The 21,128-nt window shown below is 43.9% G+C and overlaps 1 protein-coding gene across 7 annotated transcripts in view; it reads right to left on the bottom strand.

The window, feature by feature from the left end:
* Positions 1-21,128, bottom strand: part of FILIP1 (filamin A interacting protein 1) — a 269,457-nt gene that overhangs the window by 8,398 nt on the left and 239,931 nt on the right. For 6 of the 7 annotated variants that reach the window (XM_049695665.1, XM_049695664.1, XM_049695663.1 and 3 more), the window contains 2 exons: positions 11,420-14,225; positions 7,752-8,076 (listed from right to left, as the gene is read on the bottom strand). In XM_049695665.1, coding sequence (XP_049551622.1) covers positions 7,870-8,076; positions 11,420-14,225 — 3,013 coding nt within the window. In that variant the 3' untranslated portion in view covers positions 7,752-7,869. Of the gene's footprint in view, positions 1-7,751; positions 8,077-11,419; positions 14,226-21,128 lie in introns of those variants that run through there. The other variant, XM_049695668.1, reaches the window with a different exon arrangement.

Raw genomic sequence — 21,128 nt, 5'->3', positions numbered from 1 at the left:
TATTCAGTCCTGTTCCTATCACATTCAGATGTTAATCAGAGTTCTGATAAAACATCTGTTTTAAATAGGAAATCCAATAAACTTCCCCTGTTGATTTGGACTTGTATTCTTCTTTTGGATTCAGCTCGGCTAATTAAAAATACTTCCGCTAATCAGTTCTGTCATTTGCTTCAGGAAACTTTGGAATCAGATGATACAAACTCTCTTGGGGTTTCTCAACCACCTAAGAGTTTATTTGCTTCCTTACAGAACATTTTCCACTCCATCATCAGGCCAAATCTTCCCCTCACCCGCCCCCCCAGGTTGCAGGAGTTACCAATCATCGCAGTTATGATTGGTAGATTTTTTTTCAGGCAAGCTAATTGTTACCTCTCACACAGATTACGGTTCCCCAGATACAAGCAAATTGGAACTAGTTATTTCATAGATAACATTAATTATAAATAAAAACTAAATGGTGGGAAAATAGCTGAGTACCTGAGCCAAACATGCTCAGGTTCTACTTTTTAGACACAGGTGTTAGATGCTAGATGCTGAGATCAGCTTAGGTTGATCTAAGTCTACGTGGGTCACAGGATAGCATGGAATATTACGTTGTGTGTGAAAATTGAGAAGGGCACTGTGTTTTTTAGATAAGGATAATGTTCATCAAATTGCTGTTTTGAGAACTCTGACACACAGGGTTTCTATGTAGAGAGCTCAATATCTCAAATCCTTTGGTAATATTATTATTTTAAAATATTATTTTTAGTCTATGTATGAATATACACTTTGCTCACTTGAAGTGGTTTACTCGTATGAAATCCTGAATAAGGTACTGGGAGAAACTGAAGCCCTGGTTTCATCATTAATAAGATAATGAGACACTCTAAGCATTGGGGGGTTTCTTGTTTTGTTTTTGTTTTCATCTTTAATAAAAGGGATAATTATCTTCTTTTTTTTTTCCGGTATGCGGGCCTCTCTCTGTTGTGGCCTCTCCCGTTGCGGAGCGCAGGCTCAGCGGCCATGGCTCACGGGCCCAGCCACTCCGCGGCATGTGGGATCTTCCCGGACCGGGGCCCGAACTCGTGTCCCCTGCATCGGCAGGCGGACTCTCAACCACTGCGCCACCAGGGAAGCCCGATAATTATCTTCTTGACCTCTAAAGTCTAGTTCATTTCTAAACAGCCCTTGGCTTTGCAATTCTGTCCATCACACATACATAATATTAGCACAAGTAGAGAGGCCAAAACTACTTTTACCAGATAAGCAATTAATTATTAGTTCTTAGGAAAAGCATTATGGCAGACTCTTTTAAGTCGCTCACTGAACAAGAGTGAAGCGTCTCACCTTATCGCTCTAAGGAGGAATGCCAGAAGCATAAAGGATCATAGCTGAATGCTAAGCCATAAGCCAAGGTAAGGTGGTTTGCCAAAGGTTACACAGCCTTCCTCTGATCTCCTGGTCAGTCCTATGTCAGGAATCTAGTCCGTAGTTGAGCAATCCACCTTCTCTCCATGTTCGCCTTAATATCTGTCCTCAATCTAAATCCTGCTTATGGATGGTGGTGTTTGATCCCTTAAAACTGAAGCCTCTCTGATCTATCTTAGAGGGTCCTTCATGAAACTGAAGAGCGTGACAAATCACCTGGAACTTTTTCTTTCCTGAAGTGCTTTCATGCTCCTCTGGGGGAGTAAGAGAGGATGAGCCATTCATAAATAATTCAAGTACGTTTGTGCTTCACAGGAAGCTCCCAGACCCCCTTAGCTCTCCACACGTGTGATAGCTTCAGAGGCAAGAACTCCCCGGTCCGGGACTCCTGGCTGTTTTGCATCCATTACCTGCCACGGAGCCTTTGGAGGGACATAGCAGTAACTTACACCATCTAGAATGGCAGCACCCGGATTTCCCCTAACTCTGCTCCCTCTTTCCCTCTGTGCTCTCACGCATGATGTGTCAGCACCCTCTTTATCATTCTCACAGGTTTGTATTGCAAACTAAGGAGGAAGCAGGAACACCTCTTTCTTCTCCAACTCCCAACCGTCCTCTGACTGTTAGTTTTCTTTCTCTACAGTATAAGTACCAAGTTTTTTACAGCATTTGCTGTAAAAATGTAAAAAATGACAGGCTTTAAACCCTGGCTTAGATTCTGAAATAATGGCTTGTCTTGTTCATGGAGGCAAAGTTCTTAAAAGAGATTTTGAACAGAGGACAGAACCACCAGAAGGAAGTGTCAGAGGAAGGGCAACCCAGGGAGAAGAAACAAGTTGAGATAGTCAAGGGAAGGTGATCTGGCCACTGTGCGGGGCATTCTGTGGGCCTGGGGTGGGAGTCCAGGCGAGGGGAAGGGAGGGTGGGGAGAGAGGGAGACAGATCACAGAGCCTTGAGTGCCGCACCAGGGCTTTGCACGCTGTGGATAACGATTGGGAGGGCTTCAAATGGAGGAGTGAGATGATCGACTTGCACTTTGAAAAACAAAATGAAAAATGAATCAGGAAACGTTGAGGCTGGAGATTATGGGATCGGTTGGGAGAGTATTAGAGTCATCCAGTTGAGAAGCAGTTAGAACCTCCACTCAGGCAGTGATGGGGAAAATGGAGATGTGGGTGCAGCTGCCTCAGGTGTCAGGGGTTTGACAGGGGTACGAGAGACTTGCTGAATGAGTCTCCTTGGTGGGCGAGGGGGAAGGAGGGGCCTGAAGTGGCTTCTGGCTTTCTTGAGTGACTGGGTAGCTCGGGACGTTCCTCCTGAGGTGGAGAATTATAGGAGAAGGAAAAAACTTGGAAGAGGGATGGAGGGGTTGTTGAGAATGGCTTTGAGAGGAACTAAGTTGGAGATGTACAGTGCCACGCTGAGTGCATGGTTGGAGATAGAGGTTTGGTCGTCATCAGCATATGGGAGATAACTGAAGCCACGGGAGTGAATAAAGTAACCAGAATGAGCATGTAGTGTAGGCAAATGGCTTTTGAAAAGATAAGGAGAACAGCAACCCTTAAGATGCATGCACAAGCAACATGGATGGACCTAGAGATGCTCATACGAAGTGAAGTCAGTCAGACAGAGAGAGACAAATATCATATGATATCGCTTATATGTGGAATCTAAAATATGATGCAAATGAACTTATCGATGAAACAGAATCATGTACATAGAGAACAGACTGGTGGTTGCCAAGGGGAAGGGGAGTGGGGGAGGGATGGATTGGGAGTGTGGGATGAGCAGATGCAAATGATTATATATGGGATGGATAAACAACAAGGTCCTACTGCAGAGAGCAGGGAACTCTATTCAATATCCTGTGATAAACCGTACTGGAAAAGAGTATTATAAAAAGAATGTATATATATGTGTAACTGAATCACTTTGCTGTACAGCAGTAATTAACACAACATTGTAAATCAACTATACTTCAATAAAAAAAAAATGTATGCATACAATAAGGAGCAGGCAAGGGAGACTGAGGCAGGGCAGTCAGAGAAGTTCAAGGATTCCAAAGGAGATTAGATGTCTCAGTCACAGAGGGAGAGGCGCATAGCCTCACTCTGCTTTCACCCTTACAGAGATCCGGGGTTTATTCTGTGAAAAAACTGACCTAACAAGTTCTGGACCTAGGCACAAGAATGGGCTGAACGCAAGGGAGTGCCTAAACTGTGAGATTCTCCATTTCATCTCCCTGATCTGTTCCCGGAATGCAGGTAGCCTGCCTCAGGAAGGTTACTGGAGGATTTTTCTCTGTAGAAACTACTGGAAGATGCGCTTCAATAGGTAGATAGATAGATAGGTGATAGATGGACAGATGGATAGACAGACAGACAAATAGGTAAGCAAAAGAAGTAGAAGATAAGAAATCCAGGAAACGGAGGATTCAATGTAGGCAATAGGACCACAGCTGAGCAGCAGACGTAAAGGACAAGCGTTCCAGACTAAGTAGGGAAGCAGAGGGTTGAACTAGTAAGGCCTCCAGGGAAAAGTATGAAACTGATGTGCTTAAGTGTTTGGAAAAATTACTCATAGGTGTTTGGTAGAGCTATCGGAGCATCTGGAAAAAATACAGATAGATACATAGAAAAGCACGCAGACGAAAAATTAAAGCAATTATTCTTTTGAAGGGGGAACATGGTAAGAGGAAGGAAACATAATCATAGTACACTAGTTGGCTCAGCAGGGAACAATATTTAATTTACATTGTAAACATATGAACATGAAACATGCTGGCTGCCGGCTGCTCATTTATCAAAAAATGTGTGATGCAGTCATATTGTGAGGATGGGGAAAAGGGAAGGGAGGAGACATGTAAGAGGACTAAATTCTCAAACATCAAAACAATAACGGGAAGAAAAAGATATCCAAAATTTATCAATTTAGAGTGAGAAATAATTTTCTCTAAGGAGTAGAGCTGAGTTTGGAAAGGGGGTGTGAGGTGATGAACAGCTGTTTTCATGTCTTTTAGCACTGGCTTGTATTTTAACTGTATATGAGTTACTTTCACAAAAATAAAGAATAATTAAAGAATCAATGGGAACGGTGGGAGTGGAGGCAGAAAAGGCCGAGCGTTGTGTCAGTGGCTCCACTGGGCAGGCAGGGAAGGGCTCAGGGCGGTAGCTATAGAGGGCTGCATGGCTGAAGGAAAAACTGTGCTGAAACGGAAGAGGCCAGAGCATACTTACATCCTGTGTGGAGGTAACAGGTGAAAAGGAGAAGCTGAAAGAGCAGAGGGTGAGGAGATAACCAAGGATGAGACTGGAGGAGGAAGTATGGGGGAAACACTGACGATCGGCTGGGTTAGGGAGGTTTGGGAATAATGCATCCCTGTTTACTGGGAAGCCCTCTCTGTGCTCATCCTGTTACCTCTTCCTCTCTCTCTCTGCCCTCCTGCTGCCCACATAAACGTGCCCTTCTCATCTAATATCCCTGGGGTTTTCCCAATCAGGAAAGTTTTGCTCTCTCCCCAGTATTCCAAATCTATGAAAGGCATGAGAAATTCAAATCTTTGTGCATCTCTCATTCTTGGACAGGTTTTTGTTTCCCTGAAATTATACTCTTCCCACACTGCACATCAAAGCTATGTCTTCACTTGTTTCTTAAAGACATTCAACTAAGAGATCCGGTAACACCCTACCCTTAAGGAGTACACTAAAATCTCCAGACAGCCCAACTGTTCCCCGTTAACCTGTCCTCAATGAAAATATAATAAAGATGCCAGTAGAAACTGAATGACTCTGTTTAAGCAGGTGACCTAGACAGGAAAGTCATTTTCAAGATATGATCAATACCTTTTGGGCCGTGTCCCATCTTGGAATGTTTCTGGTACCAGGCATGCTACATGGCCACCCTCGTAGAGTGTGGAAACAGCCAACACACAAAAATTATTCTCAGGAGGGTAAGACCAGGGCTGCCTCTGTAGCTGTGTGGATGGGGCCCTGCCTGTCCCCAGAGGGAGCCGTCACACTGAAATCTGTGGAAATAGCACCCCTCCCTCCCCAGCACGGGACCTGACAGCAGCTGTTCATAGCTGCCCTAGTGAGACCCCTGCTATTTCACTACACAGTACTGTTTCAGGACAGGGAAAAGACTCTAACTTTTTCTTCCCATTCACTCTTATAAAAGCACATGAAACTGCATCTTAAAAACATGTTATACTCACACATAGAAGCCGGAGTAGGAGTGCATTGAATCCTCCACCTCCAGTCCTTGGTGGCTTTCATTTCTAATATGCAGTTTAAAACCAAGCTAGCCAATAAATGTGGCGTTGGTTCTAAAATTACAAAGGAAAACTGCCACGGCAGTCGCACTTTATCATTTCTGAAAAGCGAATATGTGTCGTGCCGCCAAGTTTTCTTAGCGGTTGTCCTCTGCAGGTGGCTGTATTCCAAGATCCAGATGTATAAACATCCTGTCCACTCACGGTTAAGCTCTTACAGCCTCTCCCTGAGGATGGAATGAGCTTCCGGGCAGAACCGACATAAGCATGGTGTGAGCAGGTAAAAAAGAAAACAGCCGCAGTGACACTCGATTAGGATAAGGGTCACTGAAGAATGGCAGGTAGTATAAAACAGAACACAGTGTTTCGTTCGCCTGACGCCTTCGTTTGCTCAAATACAGCATGTACAGTAACACCGAATAGCCTAAATGCCAGGGAGGCATTTGAAAAACAGTGGAGCGTCCTTGTTTCTGAAAGGGATAATGTCCACTTTACAAAAGGGGGGAAATTCCCTTTCAAAAAGACATGAGTCAGTATTCGAAATGGCAAGATCTGTTGTTTAAACTTATTCAAAATCATATTTCATAAAGCCTTTTATTCTCAGTCTCTCTCTCCTTCCGCCTTGAAATTCCATTATTAGGGCATGTCTCCCATAGTTGCTCAATATTTTAAAATATATTTGCTGAGAACTGAGCTGTAGGCAACAGTGATCTGATTAAGTACATGTGAATATTGTGAGGGGTCTATCTCCCAGATCCACAATTTGAGCCCAAGTTCTACAAGGGACAGGAAGAACAGTGTGGAAAGAACTCAGAGGACGGTCTCTATACCATGAAGCACGGTGACTCCCGGGCTAAAAACCAAACATGTGTCTTTAAAAAAAATCTACCTTTTACCAAATATCAGGACTATTCAATGATTCTGGAACCTTCACAATTTAGAAGTAGAAAATAGCAACTGTAACTTAATACTCATTGTGTTATTGTGAAGTTCACCCAATTGCCTCAAAGATTTCGACAAAGGTGCTGCCTACCTGAGACCTCAGATGCTAAGCTGGGGGTTATCAGCCTTGAGCTCATTTGTGGTTATTTGACTACCAAGCACCATGTCCACGTCAACATGGTTAATCTTCTCACAGACACTGGCGTTCTGCATTCACACACTCTTCATGCTTATGAAAACATGCTTAAAATTAACAATGATACAAACACAGGTAATAATAATACACTTCACCACACCACACACACACACACACACACACACACACAATCATGAACTGGTTCTATACTTGCAAAGTCAAGTCCACACTTGACTGTGAAAATGTTTCAATTCAATTAAGCTGTGCATGATGTCATTTTATTTCTTGGCAACAATGTATCAAAATTTACTGTCGCTATTTTCTATCCATTACAACCTCTCTTGAGCTATAAAGGGCCATTTGGCAGCTCTATTCAAACTGCTCCACAATTTAAATCAGTTGCACACTTGAATAGAGCATGAGTCTGACATTAACGGTTTTAAAATTCCAAAATCTTTACAATACACACTCACACAAATAAGTAAAACTCTGTTTTTAGTATTCCATATTTTGTTTCCATTTTATTTCACATTCAAATTGTTTCCTGAAATCGTCTCAGAGGCTTTTGTTTCTGCAAAACCTTAGAGGTCCAGGCCCTGTGATAACTAGGGGATGGGTTTTGTTTGGGGGGTTTTATTTGTTTGTTTGTTTCCAGCACATGAAGCAAATTTGGAATCTGATAGAGGCCAATGACAATTGTTAACCTGTTTCCTGTTTCCTCAAAGAGTTTTTGAAAAATCAATTATGGTGGAACAAAGCCTATTATATTTGATTTACAATTAGGAGCCGGCTTTGGCGAGGCTGTGATCCAGCCCCCATATCTTACTGATTTAACGAATGGGTCCACTTTCTAGAAGCAAAACTGGGTCTAGAAGTCAGGCCCTGCCTCGGGCCCAGCACCCTCCGCAAAGCACACAGCACACGGTAGTTTTGCTGGTTAGTTCTGTTCCCCAGCATCAAAACAAATCCACAAAATAGGAAAGACACATGGCTATTAGTTGATTATTTTATGAACAAGATATTGAAAACTTAAATTAGTACATGTAGAGAGTTGGCACGAACAGAGGGCAGCAGTAGCATCTGCACGACATACCCCCTCCGCCACTGCCCTCAGCCCTTCCCCCCTCCAGGAGAGGTAGCGCTGCCGGCTGCAGATTTCTTCAGCTCTATTTTCATAGACTGAGTCTCAGCTCGAGGCTCGAATTTGGTCAGATTTCCTGCTCCTGGGGCTGCCACTACTGCCTTTCCTGCTTTCATACCTTTTGACATAGGAATGCGGGTGGGTGTAGGCCGCTGGGATGACCCGTCTTGTCCCGACTGTAAGAGAGAAAATACAGAAACGCAAGGGCAATGTTGGTGAGTTTCCCCCGGAAATGCCATCAGTCTGCGCATAAGCAGGGCTCTTGCCACAGAACTACCCACAGACGACCCCTCTCCAGATCAGATTATCGTTAGCAAGTTGGAGTTGGTGTCTAGTCCACTCCAGTCGCCCCCCTTCCCCTCTCCCGGAACATCTGTGCACCCTTCGTTCTCTTCTCAAGCCCCTGACCTACCTCCTCGACCCTTACTGAAGACAGCCTTCACTCCTACTTCACAGAGAAGCTGCAGGACACCCTGTGTATACTCAGGCATCTTTATTCCTACTGTCCCCCAAATCACCTCACTTGCTTTACATGAAGCAGCTCTCCTTTCCCCTCCTAAGGAGGCCAGATCTTCTCTTTTTTGTATTGTCACTGCTGACCACACCCTTTTTTTTTTTTTTTTTTTGCCATGCCGCATGGCATGCAGGATCTTAGTTCCTTGGCCAGGGATGAACCCGTGCCCCCTGCAGTGAAAGCTCGGAGTCCTAACCACTGGACTGCCACAGAATTCCCCCACAGCGCCCTTCTTGAGGTGCTCCTAAAACTCTCCTGCTGTGATTTCTTACTTGGGTCTCACCCATCCCCCTCCCGTCTCTGACGACTCCTTTTCACTGTGGCGCTGGCTCCCGGTTCCAGCTTGCCTGCCTTCTAAATGTGGGTGTCACCATGCTCCATCCTTGGCCCTCTTTTCATTTTTCACATTCACCCTGAGAATCGCCTCAGTTGTCACCCACATGTTGCTGAGTCCCAGGACCTCAAGTCTTCAGTGCTCTCCTTAAATGCAGATCCAGATTTCCAACCACGTGCTAGACATTTTCAGTGTCCCTCAGGCATCTCAATTATAACAGGCCCCAAACATTACTTAACTTCTCCCCCAAACAGTAGCTCCCCCTGAGTTTCTCATTTTATCCACCTCTACAGCCAAGCCAGAAACCTCAGAGCTGCCCTCTGTACTCAGTTTGTCATGAAATCTTCAATTCCGTCTTCAATATATGTCTGTCCTCATTTTCGCTACCACAGTTCAAGCATACGCCATCTCCAGCCTACAGAATTGCAACAGTATCCCCGTCCTCGGCCTCTATTTCCTCCAATTTATCCTTTAAATGGTTTTACAGACATACCTAACACATAAATAATGTAGTTTTAAAAATCATTACCTTGTTTCTGGGTCCCTTTTTCTACTCTCTGAGATTAAATGTCAGTTTCATAAAAAGACCCACACACCTTCAGTATCTGACCCCAGTGTGCCTCTCCTTTCCTGCTCCTGCCTTTTGTCTCCAGCCCCAGCCGCCGCAGCGCAAAGGGACGGCTCACCTTCCCCAACAAGCCAGTTCCTCACATCGCCATCACCATCGCCATCGCCGCTCCTGTGCACACGCTGCCCTCTCTCTGCATCTGTGAAGACCTCTTCCCCCGGTGAAGGCTTCTCTGTTTGTTCCTTTGTACATACCCCTCTCACAGAACCACTAAGGAGGTTTCAATCCTGCCTCTCCCACTAAGAAGAACTTCAACACGTCCTCTTTACAGTCGGCACCTAACCCCATGCCTAAAGTGCTGCTAATGGTCAATAAATGTTGAATAAATGCACAAATGAACTAACCACACTATTCGATTTCTAAGAGGGGTATTCCCAAACTTTTTGTTGCCCTTGATCTTATGGGATCTGATATACCTGAAGTACGTGAATCATCATTTAGGCCTTAGAAATCTTAGACAGTTGTTTTGAAATCCTATTTGTGTAGGGGCTTTAGTCAGTAATCCAAAGTGTTGCTGCAGAAGGGAAGCCTAGCTTGACCTGACCCTTAAGATGGGAATAAGATGTTGCAGCAGAAGATCTGCTCTAAATTACAACAATTACACCTCCACTAGCTTTTATAAAAATCCAAGCTATGCTGTGTTGCTTAAATAAAAGCAGCATTGAACCATTTGAGAAGGGTGAGCAGTGCTGAATGCTATTCAGCTCCCATGGAGCCAATAACAAAAAGCTTTACTGGCAAAGCAGTTAGTGAGTAATTCACACTTTGGAGCCTGTCTTGGGTCTCTGCTTGTGCACAGAGAATTAAAGTAAATTATAGTGAAGATATGGGAAAATGAGCCACAGTTTCTATACTTAAATAATAAGCTTCCTCTCCTTCTTAAGAGTTTCTAATATATGCTGCAGAATTTATTCAGAGATTGGGAATCATAATTTCTAGTCTATTAGTTTAAACTAATATCTAAGTAGTGCATGTTCTTCTATAATTTCATCTACCAGTTGTCTTCAATAAATGAAGAAAATCATTGGATGTATTTTGAAAAATAGAATTTATTTTTAAGTTCTGGCTTTTATACTTTGGACATGCTTTTTTATAACCCTTCATTTAGCCTCCCAGCTGGTATTAACTAAATATTTATCGAGCACCTGCTCTCTGCACGATACTATTAATACAATGTACTGTTTAGAAATATAAAGTCACTTCTTTTTTACTTTAAAAAAATGTTTTGGATATAATAATCTTTTAATCTTACTTTTCGAATAAAGTATGACTATGACCATATGTAAATGTATTTTAAATATTTTAGGTTCTAGAAATATAACCCAGGAATAGTTTATTTATTTATTTATTTTTATTTTTGGCTGCATTGGGTCTTAGTTGCTGCAGGCGGGCTTTCTCTAGTTGCGGCGAGTGGGGGCTACTCTTCCTTGCAGTGCGAGGGCTTCTCACTGTGGTGGCTTCTGTTGTTGCGAAGCACGGGCTCTAGGCACGCGGGCTTCAGTAGTTGTGGTGCTCAGGGCTCAGTAGCTGTGGCGCACGGGCTTCGTTGCTCTGCGGCATGAGGGATCTTCCCGGACCAGGGCTCGAACCCGTGTCCCCTGCATTGGCAGGTGGATTCTTAACCACTGCGCCACCAGGGAAGCCCAACCCAGTAACGGTTTTAATTATTTTCTGCATATTGACCATTTCTCCCCAGACTCCATTTTTCAAAATACTGTAAACATAAAAACCAAATTTTAAACCTCATTATTCCCATATGCTGACACTGCAAGAGGCCATCTTTGCAAGGATTTTTGGAGTCCCCATAATTGATGTGAAAGAAAAATTATCCCTCATAATTGGCTCAAATTCATAAAGTACTAGGCCACTTTTTAACTCCTATTTCTTGATGTAGACAGTCCCCTAGGAAACAGCTCGTAGTGGGTTCGGGTGGAGCCGAGGCACATGCTTTTGCTGTATTTTGGGCACTGCGTTGTTCTCACTCCCCCCGCACACCCCCGCGCCCCCCGCCTTGGCGTGAACTTTGCAGCCCCCTCTACTCACCACTGACTGGGTTCCTCTGGCCGATGAGGTCGTGACCGGTGTAATGGTGATGGTGCTGGTCACTTTGCTCGCGCCAGGGCGAGGCGAGACGTGGCTCCTGGGCGAGCGAAGGACTGTGCCGGTGGACACCTCCTTCTCCGCGGCCACGCTGACAGGTCGGACAGTAATCACCGGACTTGCTCCCTCAGCCGCAGTCCCAGGGGCGCGCTTAAACTGAGAACCTAAGTGAATGTGAATTTTATTGTCTTCCGTGGTTATGATATTGGCATTGGAGTTGTACTTCCGGACTGGGGCTGGCACAGTCTGCTTCTCCGGGGTGACCTTGAGGACAGTCCTTCCCACGGGCATTTCCTGGGATTCGGAAGGGACGGTGATGTCCGCCGGGGCCGCCGATGTGGACACGGTCATGATCTGAATGGGGGACGTGGGCCTATCCGCAAACGGCCCTCTTCCGCTTTCTGGTGTCTTCTCTCTGGAGAAGGTAGTAATTGTGACTGGGGACATGGCTCGCTCCGCGCTGAGAGTAGCATCTCCGCCTTTCTGTTTCTGAGACATGACATTTGGTGACGGGATAATGGTTATCCTCGGTTTCTGATTCCCTAGGGTGGGAATGACGGTGGTACTGGAAAAAAATTCTTCCGCCGTGGGGCTCGTAATCTCCAAAGTGGCAGTGCTGTTCTCATGGTCCGGCGTCACTCGAATGTGCAGGGGCTGGCCCTGCTTGGGCGAAAGAACCAGCTCTCCTGGGTGCCCCGGGCTGGAACCGGCTCGAGGCCCCTTCTCTTGAGTCACCGGGGGCCCGTTCTCCCTTTTCCTCATCCATGGAATCCAAGACTTCCTCATGGTGAGCTCGTTGGCCGCAGGCGGATACCTGTCTAGGACAGAGGAACGTTCCACAGGTTTCTTCAGCCCCACCTGTCGAAGGTTACTCATGATATGGTTTTCTTCTTGAAAGGATTTGCGTATAAACACTGCTGGCGTGTCCTCCTCCGCTGCTTCGCTGCCGACCGCATCCGTCTGGACGCCGGTGGACGTCACGGGGACATCCACCATCCTCCTCCCGTTCACGCTGGGTCGGAGAGCGCGGCTGTACCGCTTGGACAGCTCCAACTCTTTGGTCAGATTGAGGACCTCCTGCCCCATGTTCTTGTTCTTATTTTCTTCTTCCATAAATCTTTGCTGAAGGACAGAATAATCCACTTGGAGCTGAGAAAGCTGATCTTCTTTGTTCATCAATTCATGAATCTTCTCTTTAAGGGCTTGGACTTCTGCTTTTAAGTCTCGACTTTTAGCTTCTTCCAGCCGAAACCTGTGTCTCAGCTCAGCTTCCTGGCTCACCGCCTCACCTTTCTCTATTGCTTTATTCTTGGCGATTTGGTGTTTTATCTCCTCCAGCTGCTGAGAGAGGAAGTTGGCCTTATCCTGCTCGCTTCTAAACTTCTGCTCCAGCTGGCCGTACTCATCTTCCGTCTTCATCAGATCCCCTTCCACCACCTCCAGTTGCTGGAGACGTTTCTTCAGTCTCTCGATTTCAAGTGTTAGCTCCTTAATTTTGTTACCTTCTGGGCAGGTGAACTCAGGTCCTTTTCGAGACCTTCCTCTTGTTATTTCTCTCTCCACCTCTTCTATCCCATCAAGTCTCTTCTTTAATAAGTCAACACTGCAGCTTAATTCAGAGGATTTTTCTTCTTCACTTTTCAGTTTGCCTATTAACTCATCTCTCTCTTTTGTCAAATTGTATACCTTTTCCTCCATTTCGGATTTCAGTTTTAAAAGCTTCTTACTTTCTTCGATGAGCTTTTCCGTCACATCCATAACCTTGCCTTGTTCCACCTTAAAATTTTTATTGAGTCCATCCACTTTTCTCTCTTCTTGCTTTATTTTTTCCATCATGTTTTTCCTTTCATCAACCAGCATCACGGTAAAGGACTTCAACTTTGTCAGATCGTCTTTCAGGCTTAATTCAGCCTTTTCCAATCGACTTTCAGAACATTCCAGTTCTTTAACCCGACTCTTGACTACCTCCAACTCATTGAGCAGGTCCTTGGTTAAGTTCTTTTCTTTCTCCAGATTTAAATGCAGCTGGGTGCACTCTGATTTACTCTTGCTGAATGCTTCTTCCAACTTCTCCAGTTCAGACATTCTCACCTGTAACTTCTCGACTTCAAGTCTGAGCTCTCGGCTATGGTGCTCCTCCTCCTGCAGCTTCTTCCTCAGCCCCCTGCACTGGGATTCAGTTTTCGTGATCTCCTCATCTTTACCCTCCATCTCAAGTACGCGCTTCCGAAGCTTTTCCACCTCTGCCATGAGACTGGAGTTGCCACATTCCCCTTTGGCAATTTTATCTCTTAGCTCCTGAAGTTCTACTTCTGCCTTTTGAAGATTTTTGTTGGTCTCTTCCAGCTCCTCGATTCGTTGAGTCAAGCCAACCAGCCTAAGTCTGAGCTGCCTGTTGTGAGACTCCTGATTGGCCAACTTAGCGCTCATCTCTTCATGCTCCTGGGAAAACCTCGAAGCCTTGTGTTCAAAATCCACTTCCAACTTGAGCAATTTCTGCCTGTCTTCTTTGGATTTAGAAGTGATGGCTTTGAGCTTTTCTTCCTCTTCCCTCAGTCTCTGAGTCAGGTCCTGTACTTTCTGGCTTTGCAGGCCAAGTTGCTCGATATGCATCTGCCTTTCATCCACCAGCATGAGTGCGAAGGACTTGAGTTTCACAAGCTCATCTCTCAGTTTGTTGAGCCGCTTAGCATTTTCCTTTTCTTTGCGGGCTTGGTAAGCCTTTTCTTGTTCAAGGAGTTTTTTCAACCTAGAAAACAAAATATATTAAAACATTCTATTTTATTGCATTAAACTTTATATATTATATCATACATAAATATTTCATACACATATTAAAAGATTAGTCTGCAAATAAGTTTCTCTTAGGTATTACATAAAAACAAAATAAAATGCTGTTACAATAAATCCCTTATCAATTACTGCAGGATGAAGGTTTAACAAATAGCCATTAATGAAGCTAATCAGAAGGCAGGATGCTGGCTACCGGTACTGAAGGGTAGCGACTAGAAGGGGGCACGAAGAGGGCTTTTCAGGTACTAGTTTCTGTTTCATAATTTGTGTGCGCAGGGCGTTAGCGATGGGAAGAATAGGATGAATTGTGACAACTTTGCAAAAGATAACGTGGACTTTGTGACTGCTTACTAACTGGTAGGAAGGGAGAGAGAGAGAGAGAAAAAAATGACTTCAGTGCTTTGGGTCTGAATAATTGCAAACAGTAATACTTTTAACAGAAACAGGAAAAACAGGTGAGAAAGGGTATTGGCAGATATTGAGAACTGAAGGAACAGCAAGTTGAAAGGTATACCAGACGATAGTTAACAGTACTGTACTGTATACTTAAAATTTTTTAAAGAGGGTAGATCTCATGTTAACTGTTCTTACCATGATTGAGACAAACAAACAAATAAATAAACGTGCCAACAATTAGAAATGTAGTGCTCTGAAAATAACTCCTATAAATTTTACAGGTCATGTACACCTTAACCCATAGCCTTAATGCCTCCCCACTGTCTCTACTCCAGTCCAAGTACTCAACATCTGCTGATAATTCTGCAACAGCCTCCAAACTGGTCCCCTCACAACCTCAGCTGTGCCACTTCCTAGCTGTATGATCTTGGAGAAGTTATATAACCTCTGTGTATCTCACTTTTCTCACTTATAAATTGAGCATCAAAATAGTAGCTAATTCATAAGGTTTGTCTGAGGTGCATATCAGTTAATATATGGAAAGCACGTATAACAGTGCCTGGCTCATAGTAAGTGTAGCTAAAACTACACTTTATATTATAAATGTATAATTATATTATTATTATGTTTATGTTATCATTATTATTATTACTACTTACTCTTACCCAAATTCTAATATAATCATGTCACTCCTGGTAAATGGAATATTTATAAATGGCATATTTCCTGCCACGTCAATAAACAAAGGGTGTCACAGTCATCAACAACTGCAGCCCTCCAATGTGAGCCAGTGAGCCCTGAGGAAACTCAGGGCTGAAAAGAATACCTGCCATCTAGCAGCCATCAGACTGCAGCCACTCCCTGAAGTGAGCCCTGAGGAAACTCAGGATGTGCAAATACAGGATACTGGCCCTAGGTAGCTGAGGTGCCTATCAAAGGAATGATTTCAGTGAGCCCAGACTCTTGCATCTTCCCATACACAGAAAAGCGCTACATTCCTTAACCTGAGATACCTGGTTTTCTTTAATTAACAATAATCTTTTGACGTTCCGACTACCTGCCCTTTTGTTGCAAAACTCCTATATGTCCTGGCTCACCCCTCGCCTCCTTGGAGCAGTTTCTCAGTTGTCTGAAACCGCTGTCTCGGGGCTGTAGTCCACATTTTGCCCCCAGTAAAGCTTAATTTGCAACTCTCACGTTGTGCATTTTTTTAAGTCAACACTCCCATGGCTTCCTATTGCTTTAAGAATAGAGGCATGAAATCCATAACAAGGCCCAGACTGAGGTGATTCCTGACCACCTGATCTCAAGCTGATCTCACCTGTTATCTAAGCTCCACACATTCCTCAAATATGCTGGACCCTCTGCTTAGAAGTACCTCCCTGCTCTTCCTTTCTCTCTGACACACACACACACACACACACACACACACACACACGTGAACATATCTGGTTGACTTTTTATCCTTTGAGTCTCACTCAAATGTCACTCCCTTCAGGAAGCCTTCCCTGACCAAACTGACTAAGTCAGAGCCTCTTAGAAACTCTCATAATACCCTGCAGTCTTCTTTTATAACACTTATCAACTTATAAGTTTTTCATGTCTGCCTACCTCTGTTCATGAAAGTTCTGTGAGAGTGGGCGCCAGGTCCTTGTTCACCCCCTAGCACAATGCCTGGCACATAGGAGGTGCTCAAGAAATACTGACTGAATGGATAAATGGAAGAAAGAACAAATAAATAAGCTTGAGCTAGAAATACAGCTCACGCCACCTACATAGTGCTGTGTGAACTAAAGTCCTTACAATGCTGAGCTGAGGATAAATTTTTGTCGAATGTATGTCATGGTTGTTACTAGGCCAGTAATTGGATACTACTAGTGGCTATTAGACAATGAATGGGTCTGATCTCATTAGCAATGCCCTCTCTTAAAGAATATGGTCATCCTAGTCATCAGCTCTGGGAGAAGAGGAGTTTCTCTTAAGTGGGAAACCTCACATGAGAGAGGGAGCCTTCTCTGTGTGGACTGGAAAGATATCCTAATGGTCTGTCTATCCTTAGTTCTGGTGGATGAACAACCTTTTTATCTACCTTTCCAGTCAATTTGGCATTCCACTTTCAGGTGTTTTTTTCCTTCTTCCCCCATATCTAGAAATCCTCTTTTTTTTACATTAAACAAGCATTCAGAAGCATTATCACATCATTGTGCAACTATACACAAAGCATAATGACTATCGCACAAACAATTTTCTAATAGTTACAATTTCACTTTGTGCTTTCAACACTTAATTTACTGTACATTATGGGGCATTTCCATGTAATTATGCTATTGAAGGAGCAAAATAAGAGGATTTCAGTGTTCTGACTGTTACGGTGTACACATTTATCAAAACTCATCAAAATGTATAATTAACATTGGTGAATTTTGTAATATATAAATTATATCTCAATTTTAAAATAGATTAAGAAAAATAATATTAAAAGCCCTGCAAAGTGTTCTAAGATGTCAGATAAAGGGAGAAAAGTTGTAAACAAATATAAAAGGGTGGCTTAAAATATGATTGAAAACATAAAATAGCTTATTCATCTTAAGGCAGAAAGAGGTGAAAGCAGAAGTTGTAAAAATAAAGAGAAGACAGCTAACTTTTTCAGGTGGAATTCCGGCTGACGAGAAAACTTGTTCCAGGAAAATAATGTTTCAGGTATGAGAAAACCTTGAGTCCTAATATTATTTCAAAAGGCTCGTAAAAGCCCACTCCAAACTCAAGTATTTACTAATACTTAATTTTTTAAAAAATAAAGGATAGGAAGAAAGGTCTTTTGATAATAAAACATTTTATTTACCAACTATCTGTTATATCCGAGGCTGTGTATTTTATTATTTCATTTCATTTTCATAACAACACTTGAGCAAGGCATTACTATGCCATTTTATAATAAGGGAGTCGTTTGCCCTAATCATGGGAACTGGACTAAGAAGGGGCAGGTTGGGATTTTGGACCAGATCTGTTTGACCACAGTGTGCTTTTAACAATGCTATTCCTCAAACAGGTATTGCTTGAACAGCTGAAATTCACAAGACTTTGTGTTTGTTTAGGTTAACTTCATCTTACTTGATTCACCTATCCTTCTGGAATTGTCAAGATCCTCCTTGGACTGTTTTGTCACCCAATATATCAGTTTATATGTAGCATTGTGTCAATGGCAACACAACCCCAGTGATTAATAGAAAGACAGGTCAATGTACAGAGCCCTTCAATTACAGTCAAGCTCTCCCTGCTGCTGACTTCAACCCATTCAGCAGCAGGGACGTTGTCATCAGTCACCCATGAGCCCGCGGGGCTGTTAGTCATTATCTCTCTGAGCTCCCAGCCCTCCCTTGCACCTGTTCCAACCACATCCTCCTCACATCAGTCAACTACAACCAAATTCTTCCAGATGCTTGGGCCCCAGATCTAGAGTCATCCTTGAATTCTGTCCTTCTCTCACAAGCCCACATTCAGTTCTTCAATAAATCTTGTCAACTCTACCTTCAAAATACATCTCGAATCCAATTACTTCTCATCCCGCTATTGCTCTTACCCTGGCCCACGCCACCGTCATCCCTTATCTGTATTATTGCAATAGCGACATAACCTGACTCTCAACTTCCACTTTTGCTCACCCTCATCTGTCCTCTGCCCAGGAGCCAGCGTGATTTAAAAAGGGTGAATCAGCTCGGTGCTTTGTGACCGCCTGGAGGGGTGGGATAGGGAGGGTGGGAGGGAGGGTGACGCAAGAGGGAAGAGATATAGGAACATATGTATATGTATAACTGATTCACTTTGTTATAGAGCAGAAACTAACACACCATTGTAAAGCAATTATACTCTAATAAAGATGTAAAAATAAATAAATAAATAAAAAGGGTGAATCAGATCCCGTCATTCCTCGGCTCCAAGCCCAAATCATCACAACGGCCTAAAAGGCCCCACGTCATCACTCTTTTCCTCCTACTTCTGTGACTTTATCTCTTAAAACTCTTTCTTTTATCCTTGAGATATTCTACTAGATCACTGCTTCATTTCCTTCAAGTCTTTGTACAATCATCCCCTCTCAGGGAGGCCTGCTTTGCCAACCTTATTTGTCTTGTGCATTTCATGGTAGAACTTCCTATTTTCTTCTTCTGCTGTCTTTTTCTCCAGAGCACTTATTACCATCTAATACACTATACATTTTACTTATTCTTTTTTTTTAATTGACTGTCGTTCTTCTCTAAACTGTGAACACCTTGATAGGTGGGTTTTTGTGTATTTTATTCACTGCTGCAGCCGCAGCACCTAGAATGTGGCCGATGGTGAGCTCTTTCCACGTTTGTTGATGATCGCAAAAGGCCTTCTCAAAAGTCTTGCTGCAATTCGAATGTGCTCGGCCAAATCCTTAACTTCTTTGTGCCTCTGTTGTGAAGACTAAAGCAAACAGCCTCTGTAAAGTGCTTAGACAGTGGCCAGCCCACAGAATGTTCTCAGTAAATGCCATCCGCCAGTGCTGTTGGTCACACCTCTTCTTGTTTACTCATTTGACAATCATTTACTGAACACTTACTTTGTGCGGGGCACTCTGCTAGGCATATAAAGTTAAAAAAAGACACAGTTCTTGCCCCTAAGGCATTTACTCTCTAAAGATGAGAACAATTAAACCAATACAGAGAATAAAGACATGCAGAGGAAGCATCTACCTCTGTGGGAAACCAGAGGAAGGGCAGCTAAGTCATATCAGGGGAGTGTAGTCAGGGAGGCTTCTAGGAGGAGGTGACTCTTAACCTGCGTATTAAAAGCTAAGTAGGAGCTAAGTAAGTAGAGAAGGCAGGGAAAGGACCCTCTAGACCAGGGGTTAGCAGTATTGTCTGTGGGCCAAATCTAGATCAAGGCCAGTATCTGGACAGTCCTAGAGCTAAAAATTGTTCTTACATTTTTAAAGGCTTGTAAAACATAACGAAGAAGAAGAGGCAGACACTGTAAGTGGCCTGCAAAGCCTAAAATAGGAGTGTAGTGGAAACAGCACGTAAAAGCACAGAACTGGGAAATAGACCCCAAAGGTAACTCAACTAAAGTGAAGGGTACCTGTGGGAACAGTGGAAGGAAAGGAGGTTGGAAAGGAAGGCCAAGCAAACAAAGCCCCCAGCGGGCTGAGAGGATGACTCTGAACTTGGGATTCAGAATATGAGGAAGTTCGACAGGTGTGGAGAAGCTGGAGATCAGTTAGGAGCTCCTGAGAAAGCAGGAGTTGAGAAACGGAGTCTGAACTAAGGTTATGTCATTGAATAAAAAGAGAAGGGGGTTCACGTGGTGATATTCAGGAGACAGAAGTCATAGGGTTTGGTAACAGACTGAGTGAGGATGGAGAGGGAGAAATTTGGACAGACTCCACTGCTTCTGGACAGGGTTATTTGTTGGCTGTCAGTGCTTATCACATACAGGCTAATAGAAGAGAAACAGCCTTGGAGGGGATGATCACGATGCTCCAAAAAAGGTACATCGGGGCTTCCCTGCTGGTGCAACTGTTAAGAATCTGCCTGCCAATGCAGGGGACACGGGTTCAAGCCCTGGTCCGGGAAGATCCCACATGCCGCAGAGCAACAAAGCCTGTGCGCCGCAACTACTGAGCCTGCGCTCTAGAGCCCACGTGCCACAACTACTGAGCCCGTGTGACACAACTACTGAAGCCTGCGTGCCTAGAGCCCATGCTCCGCAACAAGAGAAGCCACCGCAGTGAGAAGCCCGCACACCGCAGGGGAGAGTAGCCCCCGCTCGCTGCAACTAGAGAAAGCCCGCGTGCAGCAACGAAGACTCAACGCGGCCAAAAACAGAATAAAATTTTAAAAAGGCACGTTGACTTTGAGGTTGTGGGAACCTACAAGTGAAGTGCTTATTGGTACCCAGGAGTTCAGGAGATGGATCTGGGCCAAAGTTACAGACTGGGAGTGTCCAGTGACGGGTGCAATCTAAAGCCATGAGAGAGGATGAGATGAGTAAGAGGTGTGAGACATCAGAGAGAAAGAGGACCAAGGATAGAAAAAAGACACTGAGATGAGAAAACATCAAGGAACTTAATGAGAGAGGCTGAGCGGGGAGAGCCAGAGAGTCAGGAGGGAGTCCACGCAATAGTGGATTTGCAGACCCCAAGAGGGCAGGAATGGGGCATGTCCATACTGCAATGCTCTGGAGGGACCAAGTGAGAGACATGAAAGTGTTCCTTGTTTTCATTTAAACTCAAATTTAAAGAAAACTTCTTCCATTTGATATGTCAACACGGATATCGACAGTACTTCACTCGAGCAGTTTTAGTGGGGTTAGGGATCAAAATACAAAATAAAGCTTAGCTGAAGAAAAATCAAAGCGGAAAAAAAAAAAATATGGAGACAAGTACCTGAGACTAATGATTTGAGATCTTGATTGTGAAAGGAAGGAGAAACAGGGATGTGGA

This window comes from Orcinus orca, chromosome 12 (genome assembly GCF_937001465.1).
Source record: "Orcinus orca chromosome 12, mOrcOrc1.1, whole genome shotgun sequence".
Classification (NCBI taxonomy): Eukaryota; Metazoa; Chordata; class Mammalia; order Artiodactyla; family Delphinidae; genus Orcinus; species Orcinus orca.
The sequence above is the reverse complement of the archived record's forward strand: the minus strand, read 5'-3'. Positions and strand labels throughout refer to the sequence as shown.